Source organism: Dama dama, chromosome 14 (genome assembly GCF_033118175.1).
Source record: "Dama dama isolate Ldn47 chromosome 14, ASM3311817v1, whole genome shotgun sequence".
In the NCBI taxonomy this organism is placed as follows: domain Eukaryota; kingdom Metazoa; phylum Chordata; class Mammalia; order Artiodactyla; family Cervidae; genus Dama; species Dama dama.
This window is the reverse complement of record NC_083694.1, coordinates 50,671,354-50,695,352: the sequence shown is the minus strand read 5'-3', so window position 1 is coordinate 50,695,352 and position 23,999 is coordinate 50,671,354. Positions and strand designations below refer to the sequence as shown.

Sequence of the window (23,999 nt, the reverse complement as noted above, 5' to 3'; positions counted from 1 at the left end):
GTAGCAGCATCTGTGCTCAGGGGACCAGGTCACAGAGAGGACCAGGAAAAGAGTCCAGGGAGGTAACCAGGGGCCAATTTATATTGGCTTATGCAGTTCTTGGGAAGATTTTGCTTTTATTCTGAGTGAGTGGGAGTCATTGAAGGGTTTTGAAGGCAAGAGTCGTATGATATGACTTGCTTTTTGAAAGAATCACTCTGGCTGATGTATTAAGAATAGGCTGAAAGGGGCCAATAGTAGAAATACTAGGAGGTGCGCACAATAACCCAGGTAAGCAACAGTGGTGGTTGGACTGGAATGTAGCAGTGGGGGTGGTGAGTAGCAGTGGATTTCTGGATCTCTTCTGAGGGCAGAGCCTCAACATTTGCTGAGGATTGGACAAAAGAGAAGTCAAGGATTATGACAGGTGTTTCTGCCTCCACATCCAGAGGGATAGAGTTGCCATTCAGTGATGAGGTGATGGAGCCAGTTTGTGGGGTACTTGTGTGCTGGGAATTCAGTGTAGGGGCATGTTAAGTTTGAGATGCCATTAGACACTCAAGGGGAGGGGAGTTGAATACACAGGTTTGTGTTTTAGAGGAAGGGACCCAGCTGGAAATGTATTAATAAATTTGAGAGTCCTCAAGGGTACCCATGAACCTGAAAACCATGAAGCAGGCATCCCCCGGGAGGGAGTGCAGATAAAGAGGAGCAGCCCAGAACTGAGGCTGGGGGAGCTCCAGTGTGAGGTTGGGGAGGTCTGGGAGAGCCTGGCATTGTCCTGGGGCTGCTATGCCATCCGATGCAGGGGACCGTCATGGGCTGCAGGCTCCTCTCCTGGATTTGAGTAGGTGCTCTCCGCTTTGCACTCGTAAGTGGTTCTCCTCTTCACCATCGTAGAACATTTTGGGGCCTGCGGTGCTGGTGGACATGGCCCCCGGCCTCATCCAGGTAGACACGCCAGCCAGAGTCACCCCAACTTTGCTGCCACTCCTCCAGGGGGGTGGACCGTTTCTGCCTGAGAAACCATCTGCAGCAAGCCAAGGGGACCCCAGGAAAATGCAGGGCCGCTCACAAAACTCTCAGACCAGCTTCCTGTAACAAGCAAGAGATCCCAGATCTGTAGTTTGCAGTTCAGAAAAGGCCCGAGGAACAGATTTCATGAGCTCTTTCCCCAGTCCTTTTCCCATCTGCAAACTCCCCAAATCCCCTGGTGTAAAACTTGCTTTGAGACTCAGGCAGAAAAATGAGGATAAGAAACATGTGAGGGTGAGGGTAGGTAGTAACAAAGTAACAATCCCCTCTCTGTCCCCAGGAGTGGCCTTCAGAGACAGAAATGATCCCTTCTAGAAACCCTGTCTCTCTTCTTGCTGGGGTAAAGTAAGTTACACATTTTTTGCTTTCTTTTTCCTTCCCTCCCCTCCCACGTCCAAATGAAGCGAAGCAAAGGACAACATAGTAAAGTGAAGCCAGAATGTGTCCTGTACTTTCCACGGAACCCAAGGCTCAGTCAGCAGAAACTATTGGAGGTGCATGCAGAGCACCCCTACCCCTCAACACACACAGTGTTTCTGCAGTCAGGTCCCTTGTTCTGAGCTCTCATATCCTCTCCTTTTGCTCCTTCCTGCTAACCACACTTTGTAATTTTATATTTGCTTTTGTATTATGCAGGTAATGACCTTCTCCTTCAAGGTCATACACCCAGTGTTCTAGACACCGGGTCTGTTCATTTGACTGCTCTAACCCTGTGCCCGGCATGGGGTCTGGTATATAACAGATGCTTGATGGATCAATGCTGATAACCAGGAGGATGCTCGGTCTTGTTTAGTGTGTGGACAAGGCTCACTCCCCTTCATAGGCCCGGAGGACACCTCTCCATGATGGCACATGATGCCACGTGTATATGTGCAGAGTTGGAAATCTGGCTCCCAAAGGGAATAAGAACTCAAATTCAGGACGTGTTGCTTCATGTGGCTAATCTTAGAAATTTTCTGTCTAAAAAGGCTAAATTAAAAAAAAACAAAACACACCAAACTTTGGAGTGCTTAATGGGTACCGTCTGAGTTTCAGCATAACCCAAACCATGCCCTTGCAGTCACTGTGCCTTCAGAGTTCATGTCTGCCCGGCACTCCACTGTGCCCCACAACACCAGGCAAGCACAGAGCAGTCAGTCAATACATAGTTATCAGATAAATGAGGAATGTACTTTTGGGGTGAACGGCGGCCTGCACCCTCCTCTTAGGAACCTGCACTGCCTGTGGGCATGTGAACCTCACCCCCCAGAGTCAGTAAACGATTCTGACTTCAACCCCACGCCTGCCTCTCGCCAGCCAGCTGTGTGTTGTTGGGCAAGGTGCCGAACCTTTCAGTGCCTTTGTTCCTCACTCGTACACTGAGGCAGCACTCATCTTACGGGCATCTCGTGGAGACTGCATTTGTTATTCCACGCAAGGCCACAGGCACTGCGCTCAGCATGCAGTCAGCACGGACATGCTAGCTGCTGTAACGAGCATGGGTGACGAGAACCCGTGAAGCATCCGGGCAAACCTGTTCCACTGAACCTCAGTTTGGGAGATGCTGATCAGGAGGAAGGAAAATCAGGAAGGGTCTCATTCTCCGTCTGCCAGCGTGAGACTGTGGGCTCCTCACGCTCCTCAGCATGAGACTGGATGGTGCCTCACGCCTGTCCCCTGCAGGGAGGGAGCCCTCCACAAGTGAGCGGTTCCCAAACCAAATGGAGTGCAAGATCCTAGTGAGGGCGGAGCAGCCCAGAGAGGAGTCAACAGCCTGTGTCCAAGTCATTTATCATCTATAGGCCACCTCCGTCTCCCGCTCTGTAAAAAAAAAAAAAAGGGTGAACTGTCCCAACCCTGGCCACCAGACCCTCTCTTTCAGGTCAGCTGGGATTCAGGGTGCAGGCCTTGGGGATCTCGGGGCAGAGATGGGGAGAAGGCTCAGGGGCGGCCTCTGTCCAGTCCCCTTCACCCTTGAGGAGGATGCCTGTAGGCCCACAGCGCCCCTGTCCTTTGGGCAGCGTCATCACCCACTGACTCACATCAGGTTCAGGCACATAGCAAGCGTGTCTTTTCCCTGGTTGTGCCAGCCCTGCGTCTGGGACGCCCTGCCAGCCAGGCACGCCCACGCCTCCCGGGACAGGCTGGTCAAGATGCCTTGGGTAGCGAAGAACCGCTAAGCTCCCTCAAGGCTTTCCATCACGGCAGCCCCTTCTTCTCATTGACATCCTTGGACAGGCAGCACGCATCAAGTTTTAGAAATCCTGTGATCAGGACTCTCAGTTCCAACAACTCCAGACCATGTGAGGGTTTATCCCTGGAGTTGATTTAATCTTTTTAACTTCTTTGGTCTTAGACAACTCTAAAAGATGGAGTGTTCGTAATAATTAAATTTTAGTGTCTTTATAGAATTTTACAGTTTCAAAGAGCGTTCCCATCTGGACCTCATGGGAGCCCATTTCTGTCCCAAATTGGGAATCTGTTTTCTATGCATCCGTCGGTCTTGTCACACTTGCATTTGTTCCTTTTTCTTTTTGGCTTCCCTCCCGTTCTTACAAGTTTCCTTTTGAAGAAAGCAGACTGTTTTGGCTCATCTAGAGAAGAGAAGGGCCAGCATCTGGGCTTGAACCGAGTGATTCCAGGAAAAAAAAAGGCAGTGAGCAGCAGAGATGCAGCCAGGGGTCAGAGCTGAGCGTCAAGGGGTCTGCTCCTTTCTCCCTCTTGTCTGGGCTGCTCATCGCCAGCTTGCACCTCACAGACCATGACATCTCCTGCAGGTGTGACATCCTTCAGACATGACCCACTGCCCTGAGTGGAGTGGGGAGGGTGTGCTGGGGACCCTGGTTTGAGTGGGGTGGTGAGAGCAACCTTCTGGGAAGACACTGCCTTCAATGGTTTGGTCTTGGAGCGACACAACCAGGCGCAGTTAGGGTTGGACTGCATGGGGAGCCTGGCTCCTGGTCTGCCTTTATTGTTTAGGGAACCGTCTCTGAGCACCTCCTGGTGGCAGGTAGGAGGTGGGTGAGGAATGCATAGACTTTCCGTACTCTCCATGACTGAGTCCCCGGGGGCAGCAGGCGAGTGGAGGCAATGACAAAGCGGGGAGTGCCCTTGTCCAGGCCATGCCTAGGAGGCCGCCTGCCCCCCAGGGTTGCTTTTGCCCAAGTCCATCGGGGCCTCAGGCTGCCCTTCCTCATTGTCCCCTACAAAGCAGTACAACCAGGCATTCTTGGTCCTTCCCAAGAAAAGCTTGCTCTGTGACCTTGAGCAGGTTACCATCTTGTTCTGGTTCATCGTCCTCATCTGAGAGTGATGGGCTGCTGACTTGGCCTCTGGGGTCCCCTGCCCTTTGCCTATCCTGGCAGGGCCAGAGGCAGCCACAGCCAGGATCTCCCAGCCAGGAAACTTCCTTTGGCAGAGGCCGTTGCTGGCTGGGCCAGCCTTCCTATTGACCGGCTTGTGTCATGAGCTGTCATGTGTTTGGAGTTAAAGTCCAGCAGGGTTGGGGAACACATGGCCTCTGCAGATCTAAGAAAGTGAAGTTAAAGTGTCAGTTGCCCGGTCGTGTCCGACTCTTTGCGACCCCATGGACTATAGCCTGCCAGGCTCCTCTGTCCATGGGATTTCCCAGGCAAGAATACTGGAGTGGGTTGCCATTTCCTTCTCCAGGGGATCTTCCCGACCCAGGAATCGAACGTGGGTCTCCTGCATTGCAGGCAGTTCTTCACCAGAGAAGCCTGAAGACCTGAGAACCTGGCTTAAAAGCCTCAAGACCCAGGTGTGGTCTTTTGGAGCCAGCCCCAGCCCATGGCCACCCTCAGGGCTGATGATAGGGAAGGGAGCTGCCTGCGGAGAGGCAGACTTCAGTTCTGGGGTCAGATCTCTGCGGATCCTGTCTTCCTTTCTAACTTTCCCTCTTTCCGTTCTATTCACACCTCTCTGTGACCTACAAAGAGCTACTTAACCTCCCTTGCAATTGTCCCCTCAGCCATAAAAAGGCACAAGAAGCCATGTCACATGGTTAGGGGAATCATCTCACATGATTAAATGGAAAAAACCACCTAAGCCACCTGGAGAAGGAAATGGCAACGTCTTCCAGTATTCTTGCCTAGGAAACCCCACAGAGAGGAGCCTGGTGGGCTACAGTCCGTGGGGTTGAAGAAAGAGCTGGACACGACTTAGTGACTAAACGACAAAAAACAATCTAAGCTACCAGGGCCCGAGATGCCAACCCTTTGAGTGTTAGTTGAAGAACCACAGCAACTGCCCCAGGCCAGGGGTTTTGAATGGCTGCCCCATCCCCTAAGGACCACTCTCACTTCCTTTCCCCCAGCCCTCCCACTGCAAAGATTTTCCTTGTACGGCTTCACTAGGCACCGGGTCCTGCCCCAGATTTCAGAGCTAGGCCACCCGAGCACGCCTCCTGCACCTGACGACCACAGGGGTTTTTCCCCCAGCCCCATGCTCCCCGTTTCAGCACACAGGTGCCTTTCCAGGGATCTTATTAAAAATGTAGGTTCTGGGACTTCCCTAGAAGAGTTAAGACTCTGCACGTCCACGGCAGAGGGCACAGGTTCCATCACTGGTCAGGGAACTAAGATCCTACCGGCCAAGCAGCATGGCCAAAATAAATAATTTTTTTAAAAAAATCTAGATTCTGACTCAGAAGGTCAGATGAAGGCTGAGTAGCTGTCTTTCTAACAAGCTCCCAGAGACTACTGATGCTGGTCTGAGGACCACACTTTGAATAGATGGATTCAGACTGAGGCTCTGAACAACTGGCTTTTAAAATCCTCCATGCCTGGACTCCAGACAGCTAAATCAGAACCCGTAAGACTGAGGAGGGGGCAGGCACCAAGACTGTTTTCTTGTCTCCAGTGCTGGAGTCTGAGACCCGCTGCCAGGGCTCCTCTGAGCTGACACGGTTCCACCCAGAGCTGCCTTCTGGCTTCGTGGGTGGCCGTGTGGTCGTTCAGTGGACAGAGGTCACTCCTTCAGGCCCTTTGGAATATTGAAAAGAGCTCTTTGGTCCCTGTCACTACAAGGACTCTGTCTGGAAAGGGACCCAAGCTTTGGTGTCAGGCGGTCTTTCAGATCTTGGCTGTACCCCTTTTGGCCGAGACAGCATGTTCATGGGGCCTCCTCACCTCTCTTGAGCCTCCATCTCCTCCTCTCTGAGATGCAGGTCATCACCATCCCATCCAGGAATGAAGGCCCTACAGTAACTCCTGGGGCATAGTTATTCAGTCACTCAGCCGTGTCCAACTCTTTGCAACACCATGGACTACAGCACGCCAGGCTTCCCTGTCCCTCACCATCTCCTGGAGCTTGCTTAAACTCATGTCCATGGAGTCGATGATGCCATCCAACCACTTCGTCCTCTGTCATTTCTCCTGCCCTCAATCTTTCCCAACATCATGGTCTTTTCCAATGAGTCAGTTCTTCACGTCAGGTGGCCAAAGTATTGGAGCTTCAGCTTCAGCATCAGTCAAGTCCTTCCAATGAATATTCAGGGTTGATTTCCTTTAGGATTGACTGGCTTGACCTTGGTGCAGTCCAAGGGACTCTATGCTCCTGGAGAAGACCAGGGCATATTAGGCACTCAATAAATGACACAATTACCTTTTCCCCTTGTTTGACATCCTCATTTTACCAGCACGACTACCATGGTTCACAGAGGTGGAAGCATTTCCAGAGGTCACATAGCAAGTTATGGGTGGTGGTTCAAGGACTGAGGTTCAGGCTCCGGCATCCCAGGACTGTTCCTCTACTCCCACCCCTGACTCTCAGGCTGGGGGCGGTCCCATTCGAGTGGGCTGGGCCTCCCTGGAGCTGAAGGTGGAGCCTGCTTCGGAAGCCAACCATTCCCGGAAGTAGTGGGTACCAGGAAGCAGGTAGTGGCTCCCTCGGCTCCCATCTATTGAGGCTTCCCCCACCTCCAGGGAATGTCAACGTCATCTCAGCTTATCTCACCTGGGCATCGGCTTGCACACCCTTTGCCTCTCCCTCGCTGCCTGCAAAAGTGCTGAACGTCAGACTCTGACTTGAGATGAATCACTCTCTGAGAATTTACGGAGGGTTATGTAAGACTCCGCGGCGGCTGCGTGGCCAGCCAGCTCTGGGGGTTGTGTCCCGAGAGATTCCTCCTGACCTGACTCATGCAGGCGGAAGAGGCAAACAGTGGGGTGCAGGCAGGGATCTCTGCTCAGAAGCCCCAGGCGGCCTGGTGGGGAGCACGGTGGGGACCCCGAGAGCCTGTCCCGGAACCGGCAGCCCTTTCCCTTGACCTTGAACTCCTTGTGGGGGCTCTCTGGGCCCCTGCCCCAGTTCCTCTCCTCCCCATCCCTCTTGAGCTCACTTCTCTCAGGTATTTGTCTCCACCATGTCCTGGAAGCTGCTGTTACTAAGGTTACCCGCAGCCTCTGGGCAACTAAATGCCGCGATCGGTTCTCTATCTTCCTTGACACGTACGCAGAGTTGGGCACTGTTAATTCTTCTTCCTCCTTGAAATACATGTCGACTTGGACACCACTCTCATGGTCATCCCCTATTCCTCCACATCCCATCCTGAGTCCCTGGACCCCCACCCCCACCCGTTTCCCCTCCCCCGAGCCTGTCCAGTCCACCTAAATTCTGACCCACCCCAAACTCATTAGTTTCATTTAATTCACCCTCTTTGAGGTCTCCTTTGGGTGTCTAGTGAACGTTGCAAAGGTAATCCTTTCAAAACATACCTCCCCACCAAGTTTTCTCTTGTCTTCCCCTTCTCAGTTAAACAAACTACCCACCCTGAAATCTGTCTAGACTCTCATCCACCTGCCCCACCCGCAACATCCAGCTCCAAAATGTATCCCAAGTCCACTGCTCACTTCTCAATGTCCTTGGCCACCATCTTGCTGGACTAACCGGTCTCCCAGCTCTGTTCTTCCTTATCCTGCTGTGTCCGACACAGTGGCCACATCGGGTCACGTCACTTGCTGCCCAGAGGGATAGCCTGGCTCCCAACTAACCCAGGCCTATAAGACCCTCCCCTCCACCCCCTCTTCCCTCTCTGACGTTCCGACCTAGTGAGGAGATGCTCTCGGGAGGTGGGGGTAGGTGGGCTCAGCCTCCCCACGTGCCAGGGAACCTGGGGGCAGCCCTCATCCTGCTCACCTTCCCTCACCTGTGGGCACCACCCATATGGCACCTGTCCCCAGTCTGACCTGGGAAGGCGGCCTCTTGTGTTAACTACTCTTCCTAGACAGTTGCAGGGCATCCGGGCATCTTTGCATATTCATCAGCTTTGGACTTCTCTGTGAATTGCCTTTTCGTGTCATTAAATGATCTGTTCAGTGATTGGCAGCTTTAGCTCATTTCTATTAGGCATGCCTTAGTTTCTGTTGTTGCCACTTCATCTCCCAGGCCCCAGCATCCTCTGCCCCCAGATGAGAGATCAGGTATGGGCCCTGCTCCTTGACGTCACCTTCTCCCCAGGTCCCCAGAGCCCAGCGAGTTCAAGCTCCAGGAAGACCAGCTGAGGTGCTGCCCTGCTTCGCCTGTGAGTCATCAGCTTGTGCAGACGCCCCATGCAGACAGACCAACCCTGTTAGATCACCAGGTCCTTGCATCACTCTCTCTGCTTGCGACCTGCACTGGGCCCTTCTCCACGTCACCTTTTCCCATCTTCTCCCCGACCCTGGTCTTCCCTCCTGCTCTTTCTCTTTTGTTTCTCATGTGTAGTTCGGGGTATCTGGTGCCTCCTTCACCAGAAGCCACTGGGGGTTGAGAGAGAACGTGGCTGCTTGGGAGCCCAGAGGCCCCAGTCTCGGCCACCTCGCACATGGCATCAGTCTCCCTCTGAAAACAAGCTCTTTCCCCTTTAGGCATCACTGAGTCACACATAGACCATGACCAGGTGAAGACCTCAATGTGCACCATTCACCAAAGCTTCCTTGGCAAAGCACTTGGCAGGTAGCAGACACACCATCTATCCAGCAAATAATGAAAGGCCCCCTACTGTGTGCCAGGCACGGGTTTAGGGGTGGGTCCATCAGGGACAAAATGCCTTCAAGGGAGTCAGAAAGCAAATGGCCAGTTAGACACCGAGTGTGTTGATGAAGTGAATACATACAATAAAGAAAGAAAAATGGACTGGAGGGCAGAGCATTTGCTATTTTAAATAGAGTGTTTGGGAAGGAGGTCCAATGAGAAGGAGGCCCTTGAACAAGAACTTGGAGGAGAGACAGGGAGCCCTGTGACTCCTGGGGGAAACGTTCTGGGCAGGGTCTGCAGGAATGGACTATTGGAAACATAAATGGCACCCTCAAGGTCAAACAGGACAACTCTGCCCTCTTGGTTCCTTCAGACTGTGGTGGGGGGTGGTTCTGACAGTGAAGAAGTGGTCGTCCTGCCCTTTCTGGACGCCTTGGATTCGGGATAATGAGCGTCACCCGTCTTACGAGGTTCTGAGGCAGGATGCTCAAGGGGCCCACTTAAGCAGGCTTCTGGCTTCTGCACTGAATGTGCACAGATCTCTGTGTCTGAGAAGCCTGTGTGGGGGATGTCTAGGGTCTAGGATCACTCACTGCTTTTTTTGTTTTTTTTAACTTTTAAATTTTGTTTCAGGGTATAGCCAATTAACAATGCTGGAGTAGTTTCAGGTGCATAGCAGATGGACTCAGCCATACATAGATATGTAGTCATTCTCCTCCAAACTCCCCTCCCATCCAGGCTGCCACATAACATTGAGAGAGTTCCATGTGCTGTACGGTAGATCCTTGGAGCTATCCATTTTAAATATAGCAGTGTGTGTACATGTCGATCCCAAACTCTCTAACTGTCCCTTCCCCCTGGCAACCAGAAGTTCTAAGTCTGTCATTCACTCCTTCATTCAGTATGTTTTGAGGGTCTGCTGTCCATGCACTCAGAACTAGGTGTGAAGGCTGCAGTGATGAGCAGACCCAGCCCGGTTCTGTAGTCTTAGACCCGCACTCACCACTCTATCTCGTAGATAACGTGGAGCCACCCTTGGAGGTGGCGGTTGTGTGGGCTGATAACTCAGGGGGCCAGCCCCGGACCATCTGCAGGGCACTGGTTCCCAGCCCGCCCCCCACCCCCGTTGAGACCCCTGTGGATCTTAAAAGACGCTGCTGCCTGAGGCCATTTCAGAGATCTGATGTCACGGGCCAACGGGCAGCTTCAGGGGACTCTGGTGAGCACCGGGGGCTGAAGGCCACGGGGAGGAGGGCTCCACATTGATGTGCTAAAGGAAGTCTTGTGGAGCTGGGGAGAAAGGAGCTGAAGGAGTGAGGTGGCTGGGAGGTCAGTGGGGATGGGCTGTGCGTGTAAGAGCTTGGTCTCCGCTGGGAGCCCTGGGTTTGGGGACACGTCACAACCTTAGGGAAGGAGAGCAGGTGGGAGGGGAGCCAGTGTGGAAGCTGTGCAGAAGACCCGACCAGGTGATGGAAGAGAGGGATGAAGGCGGACAGAGTGGGCAGGGTCCAGCATTTCCTGCTTCCATGTTCCCTCCCCTCACATTCACTCCCCTGGACATTCAGAAACATCCCCCTCTTGCTGAATTCTTCTCAGAAGGCCAAGGGTCCTTCATTCCCAGTCCCTGTCTAGCCCAGCTCTGCATTAGCAGGCTACACAGGTTGTCTCCATTTTACAGATGAGGAGACTGAGGTTTGGAGGCCAGGAGTCAGGGAGGCTTTCCAGCGAGTATGAGGGTGGGAACTCGCACTCAGGTCTCTGACGGCCGTGCTGCCTCTTCCACCCCACAGCGGCCACAATCAAAACACCATGCTCATTGATACTGTATTTTATCGGCATCATTGACTCAATGGACATGAGTTTGAGCAAACTCCAGGAGATAGTGAAGGACAGGGAAGCCTGGGGTGCTGCAGTCCATGGGACTGCAGAGAGTTGGACACAACTAAGTGACTGAACAACAGTAGCCCTATGAAATAGAAAAATAATAAAACTGCCCTTCCCATTTTCTGGGTGGTGAAACTGGAGCTCAGAGAGGGTTCGTGGCTTGCCAAGGTCACACAGCCACTGAGCGGGACCGAAGAATCCTGAGGTCCTTGTGGGTTAAGAATATCTGGTTTCTTGACACTACACATCTCAGCTGCTGGGCTCTCACAAGTTCTCCAACCAGAGAAAAGGTTTCACAATCAGAAAGGAGACTGTCCTATTGGATATCACCACCCTAGTCCCTTAAGGAAACACCCAGATGGTGACTTAGTGTCCCTCTGCAAAATTGTGGCTCATGAAGCTGAAAGACCTGGACTTTGCTCCCCAGGAAAGTCTCCATCTGTCTGAGCCTTCGTTTCCTCGTCTGTGAAATGGGTTTAAAAGCACTTATTCCTTCCTTCCACCTGGGCTGCTGGCAGACTCCAGATTAACAGAGGAGAGAGCACTTGGGAATCACAGGGGTCCTTGTGCATGTTAGCCCATGTTATCCTCCATGAGGCTGGGCAGTGTGTGAGGGGTGGCGAGAGGCACCCACCTCTGCGGACCTTGCCCCTGACCAGGTAGACACCTAGCATTGAGAAGAAAACCTGCTCCTGAGTGTCGATGGCTGTGGGGCTGCAGGAGCCTGAGAGTCGAAGAGAGCATAAGGGAGCAGAGGTACCCATGGCAGCTGGAGAAGGCTGGGAGGTCGAGGTATCACCTTTGATTGATAAGGGTGTTTTTTTTTAATGTTTATTTATTTATATTTGGTTTTATCAGGTCTTAGTTGTGGAGTTCAAGATCTTTTGTTGGCAGCGGATGGGTTCTAGATCACGTGGGCTTAGTTACCTGTGGCATGTGGGACCTTAATCCCCCAACCAGGGACTGAACCCACACTCTCTGCATTGAAAGGCAGATTCTGAACCAGTGGACCACCAGGGAAGTCCCTGACTGAGTAGGTTTCTGAATGTTTGATAGATGTGTGATGATGGTGACAGTGAAAGGAAGGAACTGGAAATTGAGGATGCTAGCCTGTTGTCCCCAAAGCTGCTATTTGTCCTGCTCTATTCCTCTGGAGACATGGCCCCAGAGAAGGGACAGCATGGGGTACCTGCCGTGTGCCAGGACTGTCCCTTATTCTTTAGCTGGACAAGATTCTGCAGGTCATCTGTGTTTCCAGGCAGCCTGGCAGCTGACTGTCCCCTCCCAGCATTGAGTCACCTGGCCAAGGGTGTCATCCTGGCGTGCCCCCAACAGACCACCTCATGGACCTTTTGGTCTATCCGGGGCACAGGCTTGCTGCTGAGCATTGGGTCTCTGTTTTCTGCCTTAAATCTTGCTCAGGCTGGATCACACAGTGCAGGGGAGGAATCGAAGCAGGTGCAGCCGCGAGCCACAACTGAGAGCTAGGTCCTCAGAGGGGATCCGGTTTGTGGAGGGGACAGAAATCTTCCTCTGACAACTTTGGTGTGGGGCTGTTTATACGTTCTTCTATTCTGGTAGAGCTTCCCAGGTGGCTCAGTGGTAAAGAATCAGCCTGCCAATGCAGGAGACACAGGAGACTACAGTTTGATCCCTGGGTCGGGAAGCTCCCCTGGAGGAGGAAATGGCAACCCGCTCCAATATTCTTGCCTGCGAAAATCCCATGGACAGATGAGCCTTGTGGGCTACAGTCCATGGGGTCACAGAGAGTTGGACACAGCCGAGAGGCTGAGTACGCATTCTTGATAGGTCATGGTGCTTTTACTATCTGGGCAGATCAGTTGTCGTGGGGGCATCCTATGCATTTTAGGATGTTTAGTTTAGCATCCCTGGCCCCGCCTACCAGATGCTGGGTGGCAGTATCCCTGCCCTCAGATGTGACGATCCCAAATGTCTCCAGACATTGCCAAATCTGTGCCCTGGCTAAGAACCTGTAATCGAAACCCTGATGTTTCACCTTTGAGATGGACCTCCTTCCTAGCTCAGCCCTGTCCAATAGAGCGGGCCGTGGCCAACACCTGGACGAGAGCAGCACACCCGCCTCACTTCCATTCTTCTACCCAGAGAGGCAGACTTGGGGCCCAGAACAAGTTATTTGATCACTCTGTGCCTCTGTTTACCCATCTGTAAATGAGAGTTAATAGAGTATCCACCATGTATGAAGAGTGAGACACTTGCTATACGTAAAATAGCACAATTCTGGGCACCGTATGTGTCGTTCTTTTTTTGGCTGGACTGAGTCTTCATTGCTGCGTGAAGGCTTTCTCTAGTTGCAGCAGGTAGGGGCTGCTCTTCGTTGAGGTGTGCAGGCTGCTCATTGGAAGGAGGCTGTTCATTGGAAGGAGGCTGCCCATTGGAAGGAGGCTGCTCACTGGAAGGAGGCTGCTCATTGGAAGGCTGCCCTTGCTGTGGAGTGCAGGCTCTCAGCACGTGGGCTCAGTAGTTGTAGCTCAAAGGTTTAGTTGCCTTGTGGCCTGTGGGATCTTCCCAGACCGGGGATCAAATCCGTGTCCCCTGCATTGGCAAGTGGATTCTTAACCACTGGACTGTCAGGGAAGTCCTTGTGTTGCTCTTATTCAACAAACATTTGTTTTTGTGACGCTAAAGTAAGATGCAGCAGCAAACAAGACAAGGGCCCTGACCTTGAGATCGCATAGCTCCTGAGGGAATTTGACACATGATTCTGTGATTGCTTGTGACTCAGTATAACAAGTGCTGTGATGGAGAAATAGGAGGGGCAGTAGGAACCCACAAGGGGGACATCTCATCCAAGAATTAGAGAAGGAAGTCTTCCTGGGGGAGGTGGTATTCCAGCTAGGATCTGGAAGATGAGTATGAGTTAGCTGGATGAAGGAAGGGGAAGAATAATGGTCTTGGTTACCTTTTTTTTTTTTTAATAGAGTATTTGGGTTTTTATTTTTATTATTATTGGTTTTTTTTGGCCACACCACACAGCATGAGGAATCTTAGTTTCCTGGCCAGGGATTGAACCTGTGTCCCCTGCAGTGGAAGAACAGAGTCTTACCTACTGGACCACCAGGGAAGTCTCTGCATTAGCTATTTAAATAATAATAATAATGCTTTCCTGAAGAAGAAATCCTGTTTGAAGGGCTGTAGTAGCAAATAGGACCAAACGGTGTCAAGGGATCCTGGTTTACACCCCCTCTGAGACCCCTGACACAAACGTTTTTGCACAGTGAGACTGGGATGGCTGCCAGGTGCAGAGTTAATGGCCTGGAGGGGACCCAGCCCTCCCTCCTCTCCTTTCTGAGAGCGATGGTTGTAACGTGGTACCAGAGCATACTCAGATGCTCTTTGCGGGGAGAGCAATGCCCACGGAAGCAGGTGGGGAAGCGGTCAAGCTGCCATCTTCACAGCAAGTGTCCATTCCTGGCTTACCCGCCCATCCAGTCGGGGTCCTCAGGGTGGGCCTGCCCTGTGCAGTATCTCAGAACCTGGCAGTTAGATGCTTCTCCCGGCCCAGTGCCTCCCAGCGGAGGGAAGCAGGTAGATGGAGCATGGTGGTTGTTAAAGCTCACTTCCCATTGGCCTGAAGGTGCCCGGAGAGCGCATCAGCACCAAGGCCCTCCAGGTGCTGCCTGGGACACCCACTGGGCTGGGCCCCTGGTGACGCTGTGTGTTATTCCTCTCCCCACACAGCTACAGTCTCCGCCTGGCATCCCGATGTCCTCCACCGGCTGCCCCTTACATCACCAGACAGTGTAGGAATGTCAAGGCCACAGCTGCAGCCCAGCTCCAGGGATCCCTCCTCAAAGAGTAGGTGCTTCGCCTGCTCCCTGACAGGTACTCAGAGGGTGGGGGAGCCTCCTGGGGCTCTCGGGGGCAGGGCTTGGGGGTGGGCTGGGCAGGAGAGAGGGGGTTGGGCGTGATGACTCCTGGAGCACCGTGCTGTGTGCTGAGTGGGGGCAGGAGACCTTCCTGCTGGGACTGGGTGAGCGTGTGGACCCTGGACCACCTGGTTCACATCCCAGTTCTGTCACTTATGGGCTGCGGGACCTCTCTCTCTGAGCCTCAGTTTCCACATCTATAAAATGGGGATGACAATAGTACCTATTTCATATGATTGTGAGAATTGCAAGTATCAAATGTATGAAAGCACTCAGAACTTTGCCTGGCACAGAATAAACACCAGGTAAGTCTTAGTGATCATACAACACTTGAAACCTTCAGTGGCTTTAAGCCCAGAAAAGGCTATTCTATCATGTACTTGAAAGTGGAAGTAATATTAATTTGTAAAATGTAAAACTGAGATTTATGCTGAGCCATGAGCTTCCTTCTAGATTTTCTGATGATGAAACCTAATTCATTCATGGAAGCTGGACTTTTCCTCTTGAGGGGCTGGGCTTTGCTACTGACCTCGAGCTGGCTTGGGTTTCTCTGCTGGTGACATGGCATGTCTTCTTTCATTGTGTCCCCAAGACCAACATTTCAAGTACGACTGGGGCGTGTGTGCTATTGTTTCAGTCATGTCTGACTCTTTGCGACCCTATGGACCTTACCCCCGCCGGGCTCCTCGTCCATGGCATTTTTCCAGGCAAGAATACTGGAGTGCATTGCCATGCCCTCCTCCAGGGGATCTTACTGACCCAAGGACCGAACCCATATTTCTTAAGTCTCCTGCATTGGCAAGCGGATTCTTTACCACTAGCGCCACCCAGGAAGCCCAAATGATGGGGACACTGGTTAAAAATACAGACCCCAGGGTACCACTCCAATTAACTAAATGAGCACACTGGTGAGCAGGGCCTGGGAATCTGCATTAGCAGGCGGCGCTGAAGTTCTGGGACCCACTCAGGTTCGGGGATGCCTGCCTAATGTGGCCAGGGTTGTTTGGAATGAGAATGCAGTTGTTTAAGGCAAGAGGGGCTGGGTTTTGAAGCTCTGGGGTCTTCTGTGTTGAGCCTTCCTCCCACCTCTCCTCTCCCCATGGCTCGCTCCCTTCTCCCTCCCTCAGCAGGTGGAGTTTCTGGCCTTATTTCTCTGGGAGTTCATTCTGGAGGGGACTGGATGTAAAACCCACTTCCCCCTGAGAGCCTGTCTGTGGAGCTGACACTGAGCCTGCCTCTTGGGGCCCAGCTCCCGAGTTGGGAGTTAGTCAGGAGTGCAGTGGAGCAACGGTGCGATGGATGCTGCTCAGGACGGGGTGGCCCAGAACTCCATCCCCGCACCCATTTCACAGAGGGGAGAATGGGGGCCCCGAGAGGAGAGGCTTGGCTAGAGTGTTCTGGAGAACGGCAGGCCGTGCGGGCTGAGCAGTCCCCCACTCCGGCCCCACGTGTGTCCTGGGATCACCCCTGTAGCAGCTATGTGGACTTTCATGCTGACGGGCTGGCTGGATGTGGCTTTCAGCTCAGAGCAGGTGTTCTTTGCAACCTAAGAGAGGGTCAGGTGCAGCTGGAGTGATTTCTGCACAGACTAGGGTGTTTCTATCAGCTACTGCAGTCTCAGCTGTAAGCAGGCCTTGCAGGTTCAGGCCCTCCTTTGGGGCCTGCGTGTGACCCTAGACAGGTGTGTTCTTTTCCTCTTGGTTTCAAATGAGTGCAGCTTCCCAAGCTGGGTGCTTGGATGCCTAGAAGCCCAATTTCATTTGCCTCTGCAGCTCACAGCTTTTTCTGTATACTCACCAAAAGTGAATGATCAGAGCTCAACAGTTTAATATCAAAGGGACTGAAACTTGCTCCTTAAAATCTTATTTAATTTTTTCCCTAATTTAAAAATTTTTATGTTTTAAATTTTTAAATAAGTATGTCGGGAAGATTTCCTGGAGAAGGACGTGATAACCCACTCCAGTATTCTTGCCTGGGAAATCTCATGGACAGAGGAGCCTAGTGGGCTAAAAGTGCATAGGGTCGCAGAGTCAGACATGACTTAGCAACTAAACAATAATAAGTATGTATAACTTATTATTTTAAAAATTTTATTTTTAATTGAAGGATAATTGCTTTACAATATTGCCTTGATTTCTGCCATACATCAACATGAATCAGTCCTAGGCACACATATGTCCCCTCCCTCTTAAACCTCTCTTCCACCTCCCACCCCTTCTCACCCCTTTAGGTTGTAAGAGTCCTGGTTTGGGTTGCCTGAATCATATAGCAAATTCCCATTGGCTGTCCATTTTGCACATGGTAGTGTATGTTTCCATTCTCTTCTCTCTATTCGTACCACCCTCTCCTTCCTCTCTCCCTCCCGTGTCTGTCAGTCAGTTCTCTCTGTCTGCATCTCTGTTGCTGCCCTGCAGATAGGTTCATCAGATTCTAGATTCTGTACATATGTGTTAATATACAATATTTGTTTTTCTCTTTCTGACTTACTTCACTCTGTTTAATAGGCTCTAGGTTCATCCACCTTAGAACTGACTCGAATGTGTTCCATTTTATGACTGAGTAATATCCCATTGTATGTATGTACCACAACTTTTTTTATCCATTCATCTGTTGATGGACATCTACATTGCTTCCATGTCCTAGCTATTGTTAATAGTGCTGCAGTGAACATTGGGATGCAAGTATCTTTTTCAATTTTGGTTTCCTCAGGGTATATGCCTAGTAGTGGGATTGCTGGGTTGTTATGGTAGTTTTATTCCTAGTTTTTTTAAATCTCCATACTGTCTTCCATAGTGGCTGCATCAATTTACATTTCCACCAACAGTGCAAGAGGGTTCCCTTTTCTCCACACTCTCTCCAGCACTGTTGTTTGTGGATTTTCTGATAATGGCCATTCTGACCTGTGTGAGGTGATATCTGATTGTAGTTCTGATTTGCATTTCTCTAATAATGAGAGGTGTTGAGAATCTTTTCATGTGTTTATTAGCCATCTGTATGTCTTCTTTGGAGAAATGCCTGTTTAGGTCTTTTGCCCACTTAAAAAATGACTTAAAAAAAAAATCTTACTTATACTATTTGTCTTAGTCTGTTTGGGCTACCATAGTAAAATACCACAGACAGAGGGCTTAAGCAATAGATATTTACTTCTCACATTTCTGGGGGCTGGAAGGCCAAGATAGGGATACCAGGATCATTGGGCTCTAGTGAGACCTCTCTTCCTGGCCTGCAGATACTACTTTCTGACTGTGTTCTCACATGGCAGAGGGAGGAAGCATCTTTTCTTACAAGGACACTAATCCCATCATGAGGGCCCCACCCTCATGACCTCATCTAAACCTAATCACCTGCCAGAGGCCCCACCTCCAAATGCCATCACATTGGGAGTTAGAGTACAATCATGAGTAGGCATGGATATTGGAGTGGGGGCACAATTCAGTCCATAGCACTATTTAACACAGTTCCAGAATGATATTTTGAGATGCCATGGCAAAGGGTTTTAGCACAGGAAGGGATGTATAGGCCAGCACCCTCTATTTATAGATAGGGGAAGCTGAGACAGAGGGGCGAGTGTCAGCCCTGGGGTCAGTCTTCTGATGCCAGATGGACCATGGGCTTTGTGGTCTGTGCCCAGGGTACATGCATTGGACTTTGTCCTGAGGAAAATGATGATGTCCCCAGAGCACCCAGGACTGCTGTTCATCCTTCTGCCCTCGCCCAGGTAGAAGCTCTGTGACCAGCCTACTGGACAGCCTGACCCAAGTGAGGGACCACCACAGGGCAGCTTGGCTTTTCTCCAGCACCTGCCTTCCACTGCCGCCTCTTCTGTGTTCTCACGATGTCTCAGGCAAAGCCCAGCGCTTTCACTTTTAGGTGTAACAAAATGCCACATTGCCTAGTCCAGTGTGAAACTCCCATTGCACATCCTATTTCACCTCTGTCTCTTTGCAGTCCTAGGCACCAACCAGACTTGTGCCTGAGGGTCTAGGAGGGGCTGAGCAGGGTAGGGACTAGGAAGGGCTGTCTGGGGCAGGGACTGGCACTTTTCACTTGTCTGGTCAACATATGATGCTCCTCTTGGCTGTCACTGCTCCTTTAGCTAAGACTGGCCAGCCTTGGGCAGGCTTCCTGACACTGGCCCTCCCATGGGGTCCTGGGAATGGATGGTGGAGGGTCTCTGTGATAGGTGAACTCCCTTCTGGCACAGCCTTGGCCAGCTGTCCCTCAGCTCCAGTCCCAGGGGTCCAGTCTGCTGCTGGGGTCTCCTCCCTGGAGGGCTGCCTTTTCGGTCGGGGTCTGGCAAGATGGCTTCTTGTATGGATCCCACTTGATGACCCACAGGAAGCTCACATAGATGAGCCACACCAGACCAGGGGGGATTGCAGGCTGCCACACGCTGGCCTGCCTTCCTTTCCTCCTGCTGCTCCTGCTCAGATGAGCAGGGTGCATGCTGGCCTCCACCCGGAAGGAGGCTCCCTCTTTCTAAGTCATCTAGCTGCACCAGGAGCAGCTCTCTTTCCAGCCCCATCAAGGGGTCTGAGATCACGGGGAGTTGAAATTGACATAGGAGCACACTTTATGGAGTTGAATCCCCATTCCACTAATCCTGGCAGGTAATTAACTTCGCTGTGTTTCAATTTGCCCATCTGTAAATTGGGTTGATAATTCCACACTACACCACTATATACAAGGGACTTGAGCATCTGTGGATTTTGGTATCCTTGGGGGTTCTGAGGGCTTCCCAGGTGGCTCAGTGGTAAAGAACCTACCTGCCAGTGCAGGAGATGCAGGAGACGTGGGTTCAATCCTTGGGTGGGAAAGATCCCCTGGAGGAGGAAATGGCAACCCACTCCAGTATTTTTGCCTGGAGAATCCCATGGACAGAGGAGCCTGGTGGGCTACAGTCCATGGGGTTGCAAAGAGTTGGACATGACTAAGGGGTGCTGAAGCCAGTCCCCTGTGGATAGCAGGGATGAGCATACCCGTCTCACGGTTATATTGTCAGCACCGCAAAGGTTAGCACGTGAAAAGCACTTAGTGTGCCTGGTATGTGGTAAGTCTTCCCACACATCAGCGGTATAATTATTATTCTTTTCACTGAATTATTATAGTGTTATTAGTAGTGGTAATAGCAATAGTAGATAGTACTTGTAGTAGTAATAGTAAATGATGACCAGTTCCACTGGAGGAGAGAACTGAGCCCCTGAACTTGGCCTAGCCCGACTCCAGGCTCACAGTCAGCCCTGGGCAACAAATGTCATTAAACAGTCACCCATGGGCCTGGCTTTCTGTGCCAAGCACCATAACCAGGGTTTTCTCGGAGGAAGGATGAGGAGTAAGCCACTCCCCCAGGACACAGGGCACACATAGGCTCGGTACGGGGCTAAACCCTCTCTCTGTGCATCAGACTGACCTTGTAAAGGTTCCTTCTCCTCTCTGATCCTGTCTCTTCCATTGAAACGGGGATCTGTGTCACCTGCCACCAGGGTTGTTTAGTGTATTAGCAGGAATGAAGTGACAGTGTAATTACTTTGGAAAACTGTCTGGCAGTATCTACTGATGCTGTACCTATGCCTTCCGCAGGGCCCGGCAGTTATATTGCTAGGGGTACACTCAGCAGAAGTGTGTACACATGTTTACCACATGTTCATATTTTATATACGCACACCCTACTGCCCAGCATTTCCACTTAGCATAATACGTACACTTGTGCACCGTACATGTCTTCTAGACACATATAAGAATGTTCTATCGACATTACTCATGATGGCCCCAGACTAGAAACCACCCATCTGTGCATGGGCAGTGGACTAGGCAGATGAGAGTGGCCTGACCTTGTACTAGAATCCATAGCAAAGACTGAAAGAACCAGGGCCACATGCTCGATGAGCGTGTGCATCCTCAGGTGGGTGCACCTCCAAAACCATTATGCAGAAGCCAGGCCCAAAAGGCACATGTACCAATTGATTCCATTTATTTAAGTCAAAAAATGGCTATGGCTTCCCTGGTGGCCCAGTGGTTAAGAATCCAAGGGCCGATTCAGGGGAAATGGGTTTGATCCCTGGTCCCAGAAGATTCCACATGCTGAGGGTCAACGAAGCCCAGGGTCCTCAACAAGAGAAGCCACCACAGTGAGAAGCCTGCACACTGCAACTAGAGCGTAGCCCCCGCTCACTGCAACTAGAGAAAGCCTGCTTGCAGCACTGAAGACTCAAAAATAAGTAAATAAATAGCCAAAAATAAAAAATAAATAAAAACAGGTAAAAGCAATCTATGGTAATTAGGTCAGGAGAGTGGTTATTCTAGGGGGTGAAGGTGGGTGGGGATCCTCAAGAGGCACCTGGGTGGGGCTGATGAGAGTTTGGTCATGTTCTGTTTCCCCATCGGGGTGCTGGTCACACAGGAGTGTTCACTAACAGTTCATCAAGCCATGTTCTTTCTGTGCAGGTGGTATACTTCTGAAAGTGATTTAACTGGAAAAATTCAGTGGAGGGACCATGCTCGAAGAGGTAGGCACTTGAATATGTAGCCGTCATTGTTATTTTTCTTCTCTTTTTCTCCTCAGCACCTGAAGTGACCTGGAGTCAGTGAAGCCAAAGGGACTGGCCTTCTGCCCTGCAGGAAGTACCGACGTATTCCAGATCCATGAGCCTGCGAGAGAGAAGGAGTGCGTGTGTATACGTGTGTGTGTGCATGTGTGTGTGCGTATGCGTGTGCCTGTGGTCTTCAGACGAGGGTCCTGAACCCCAGGGAGGCTGGAGGGTAGCTGACTCGGCACCGAGGATGGCATGCGGGTGCTGTCCCCCGGCCATGACCTGCAGCTCAGCCTTCCTGTTGGGAGGAGCCCCTCCTACTATGCAATTTTTCAAGAGCTCCTTGATCCTGCTTTTTGCTTCTCTGGTTGTCTTTTGCCATGCGGGGACTTGGGTCTGGCCCCAGGGGTCAGCTCCAGCCCTGTCTGAGCAAGCCCTTCAGGAGGAGGCCAAGTTCCCCTTCTGGCCAGCCCTGCTCCTGCCCCACACCCCCCACGGCCCCCCTCCCCCTCCCCCCACGCCCGCCTTCCCTCACCCCAATGTCTCTGGGAATCTGTAGCCTGTAGACACTGCGGAGCCTTGCTGATCATCCCCCTTGGCCCTTGCATTTGGAAGCCTTTTCTCTCTGCCTGAGCAATCTGAGCCGCTGGCTCTTGAGTCGTTTCCAGATTTGCCGTTCTCATTTGTCAGGCCCTGTGCGTCCAGGAGAAAGTCCTAGTCTCCATTTATAGATCAGACTCCTCCCTGGGAGAGGCAGGGACGGCAAGGCATCTGGTGGGGGCAGGGGGCGAGCTCCTCATGTGCTTCTTTGCCTCACTTGGTGGGACCATCAACACCTTTAGTGTCTGTGCTTCTCAAATTGGCTGAAAAGGGAAACAAATAAACAGAAACTGGGAAACGAAAAATAAGTTGGACGATTAAAAAGCCTGGGGGTGGGGGTGGGGCGGTGGGGAAGAGATTTCCGGAGACCGTCCATCGCCTGCCAGGGAACAATGCAGCTGGCTTCGTCTCTGATGGAGCAGTCCATGTCTCGGAGAAACGGGTGAGCTGAGCTAGGAGTTTGGACCCAGTTCAGTGAGGGTCTTGGGTTTTGTGCCTTTGGGGCAGACCCCAGACAAGGATGTCTGAGACCACTTTGGTGCTGTCTTCTCAGCCCCATTTTTGATGGTGATGCGCCAGACCCAAAGTGGAAAGAGGGGACCCTTTAGAGTATGTAGGAATGGTCATGCAAAAAAAAAAAGGGACTTTTTTCAGGGCTATTACGGTTGATCTTGCAACTCTGTAAATATGTATGTAGACACTTTTAAAAGCACGTATTTATGTCCCTGACTGTAAATGCCCCATTTTTAAAGTTTTATAACTTGTGTTATTTAATGAATCCGTCGACTGGCTGCAGCATGGGGTCTGATAACGGTCCAGGAGGAAAGTTTCGTTGAGAGCCTCACGTGGGCAGAAAAGTGCTGACTGTTGGCTTGTTCCCATCCTTTTTCCCACCCTCCCAGCTACAGGCCATGATTTCTTTTAAGTTCTCACAAACTGGAATCCTTTGGCCCACTCCTAAAATTAACCCTCATGAGCATGAAAATCTGTGGCCGTTCTTTATCCTAACGATACAATTTTGTCCCTTCCATGTTGACACTCGTGAACTGTACCCCAGCCTCTCAGTTCTTGAGGGTTTGTTTTTCCTTTCAGCAGCGAGGAAGGCCCACGAACCCAAAGCTTGGAAAGTCGCCTTCAGCCAGTGGAAAATTCTGGAAAATGTGGTGGGAGGGCTGGGGGACACTCATTTTTTCTGCATGTGCAAACGTGCTGGTCAGCCTCCAACCCTCAGCCTATCAGGAGAACTGTCACAAATGTTCCAATCATGAAAACGGGGGTGGGTGGGTTGGGTTTTTTGTTTTTTAAAAAGCGGTGTTTCCTGGTCAGTGATGGTCTTCGAGCGTGGGTTTGGATTGCAGAAGAGGACATGTGAAGAAAATTAACAATAAAAGTGTGAGGCGAGATTGTGAGGAACAGGCGTGGGAGTGATCATTTTGGTTCTGGTACTTGGAGTCTTCTGTGTCTGAGGGGTGGGAGTGGGCTGGGGGTCCTCAAAGGTTCCATCTTAGCCATGAGAGAAACCTAAGGTTTCCAGGAAGCTCCCCATGGAAATACCCCCACCGGTGAGCAAGCTCACGCTACATTCATGGCCCTCTCCCATCTGCCAGCCAGTGAGTTAATAAGCCACATGGCTGAGACTAGAAAGGCCTGTGATTGCAGACATATTCTTTTCTTTAAGCAGCCTCATTGAGCTCAAATTCACATATCATACCATTTATCCATTTATGTGTATAAATCATTGTTTTTTAGTATATCCACACAGTTCTGCAGCCATCGCCACAATCAGTTTTAGAACATTTTCTATCACCCCCCAAAAGAAACCCCACACCCAATAGCAGTCACTTTCTTATTTCTTATTTCCAAGCCCTTAGCCCCAGGCAACCACAAATCTGCTTTCTCTCCTTGCAGATTTACCTATTCTGGATATTTCATGTAAATAGAATCATACAAAAAGTGGTCTTTGTGACCAGCTTCTTTCACTTTGCCTATTCTCAACATTCATCCAGGTTGTGGCATGTCTTGAGACTTCATTCCTTTCTATGGCCAAATACCCCATTGTACGGATGTGCCACATTTTATTTATCCATTCTTCAGTTGATAGATTTTTGGG

At 51.2% G+C, this 23,999-nt stretch overlaps 1 protein-coding gene and 1 non-coding gene across 6 annotated transcripts in view; one reads left to right on the top strand and one right to left on the bottom strand.

The window, feature by feature from the left end:
* Positions 1-23,298, top strand: part of PRDM2 (PR/SET domain 2) — a 132,487-nt gene extending 109,189 nt beyond the window's left edge. For 2 of the 5 annotated variants that reach the window (XM_061160713.1, XM_061160707.1), the window contains 2 exons: positions 14,572-14,715; positions 21,322-23,298. In XM_061160713.1, the coding sequence (XP_061016696.1) occupies positions 14,572-14,715; positions 21,322-21,347 (170 nt within the window). In that variant the 3' untranslated portion in view covers positions 21,348-23,298. Of the gene's footprint in view, positions 1-1,294; positions 1,360-14,571; positions 14,716-21,321 lie in introns of those variants that run through there. The other 3 variants (XM_061160709.1, XM_061160708.1, XM_061160710.1) reach the window with 3 other exon arrangements.
* TRNAG-UCC (transfer RNA glycine (anticodon UCC)) lies at positions 13,882-13,954 on the bottom strand. Its single transcript has one exon. It is a non-coding gene; the product is annotated as a tRNA-Gly (tRNA).
* Positions 23,299-23,999: the final 701 nt, after the last annotated feature.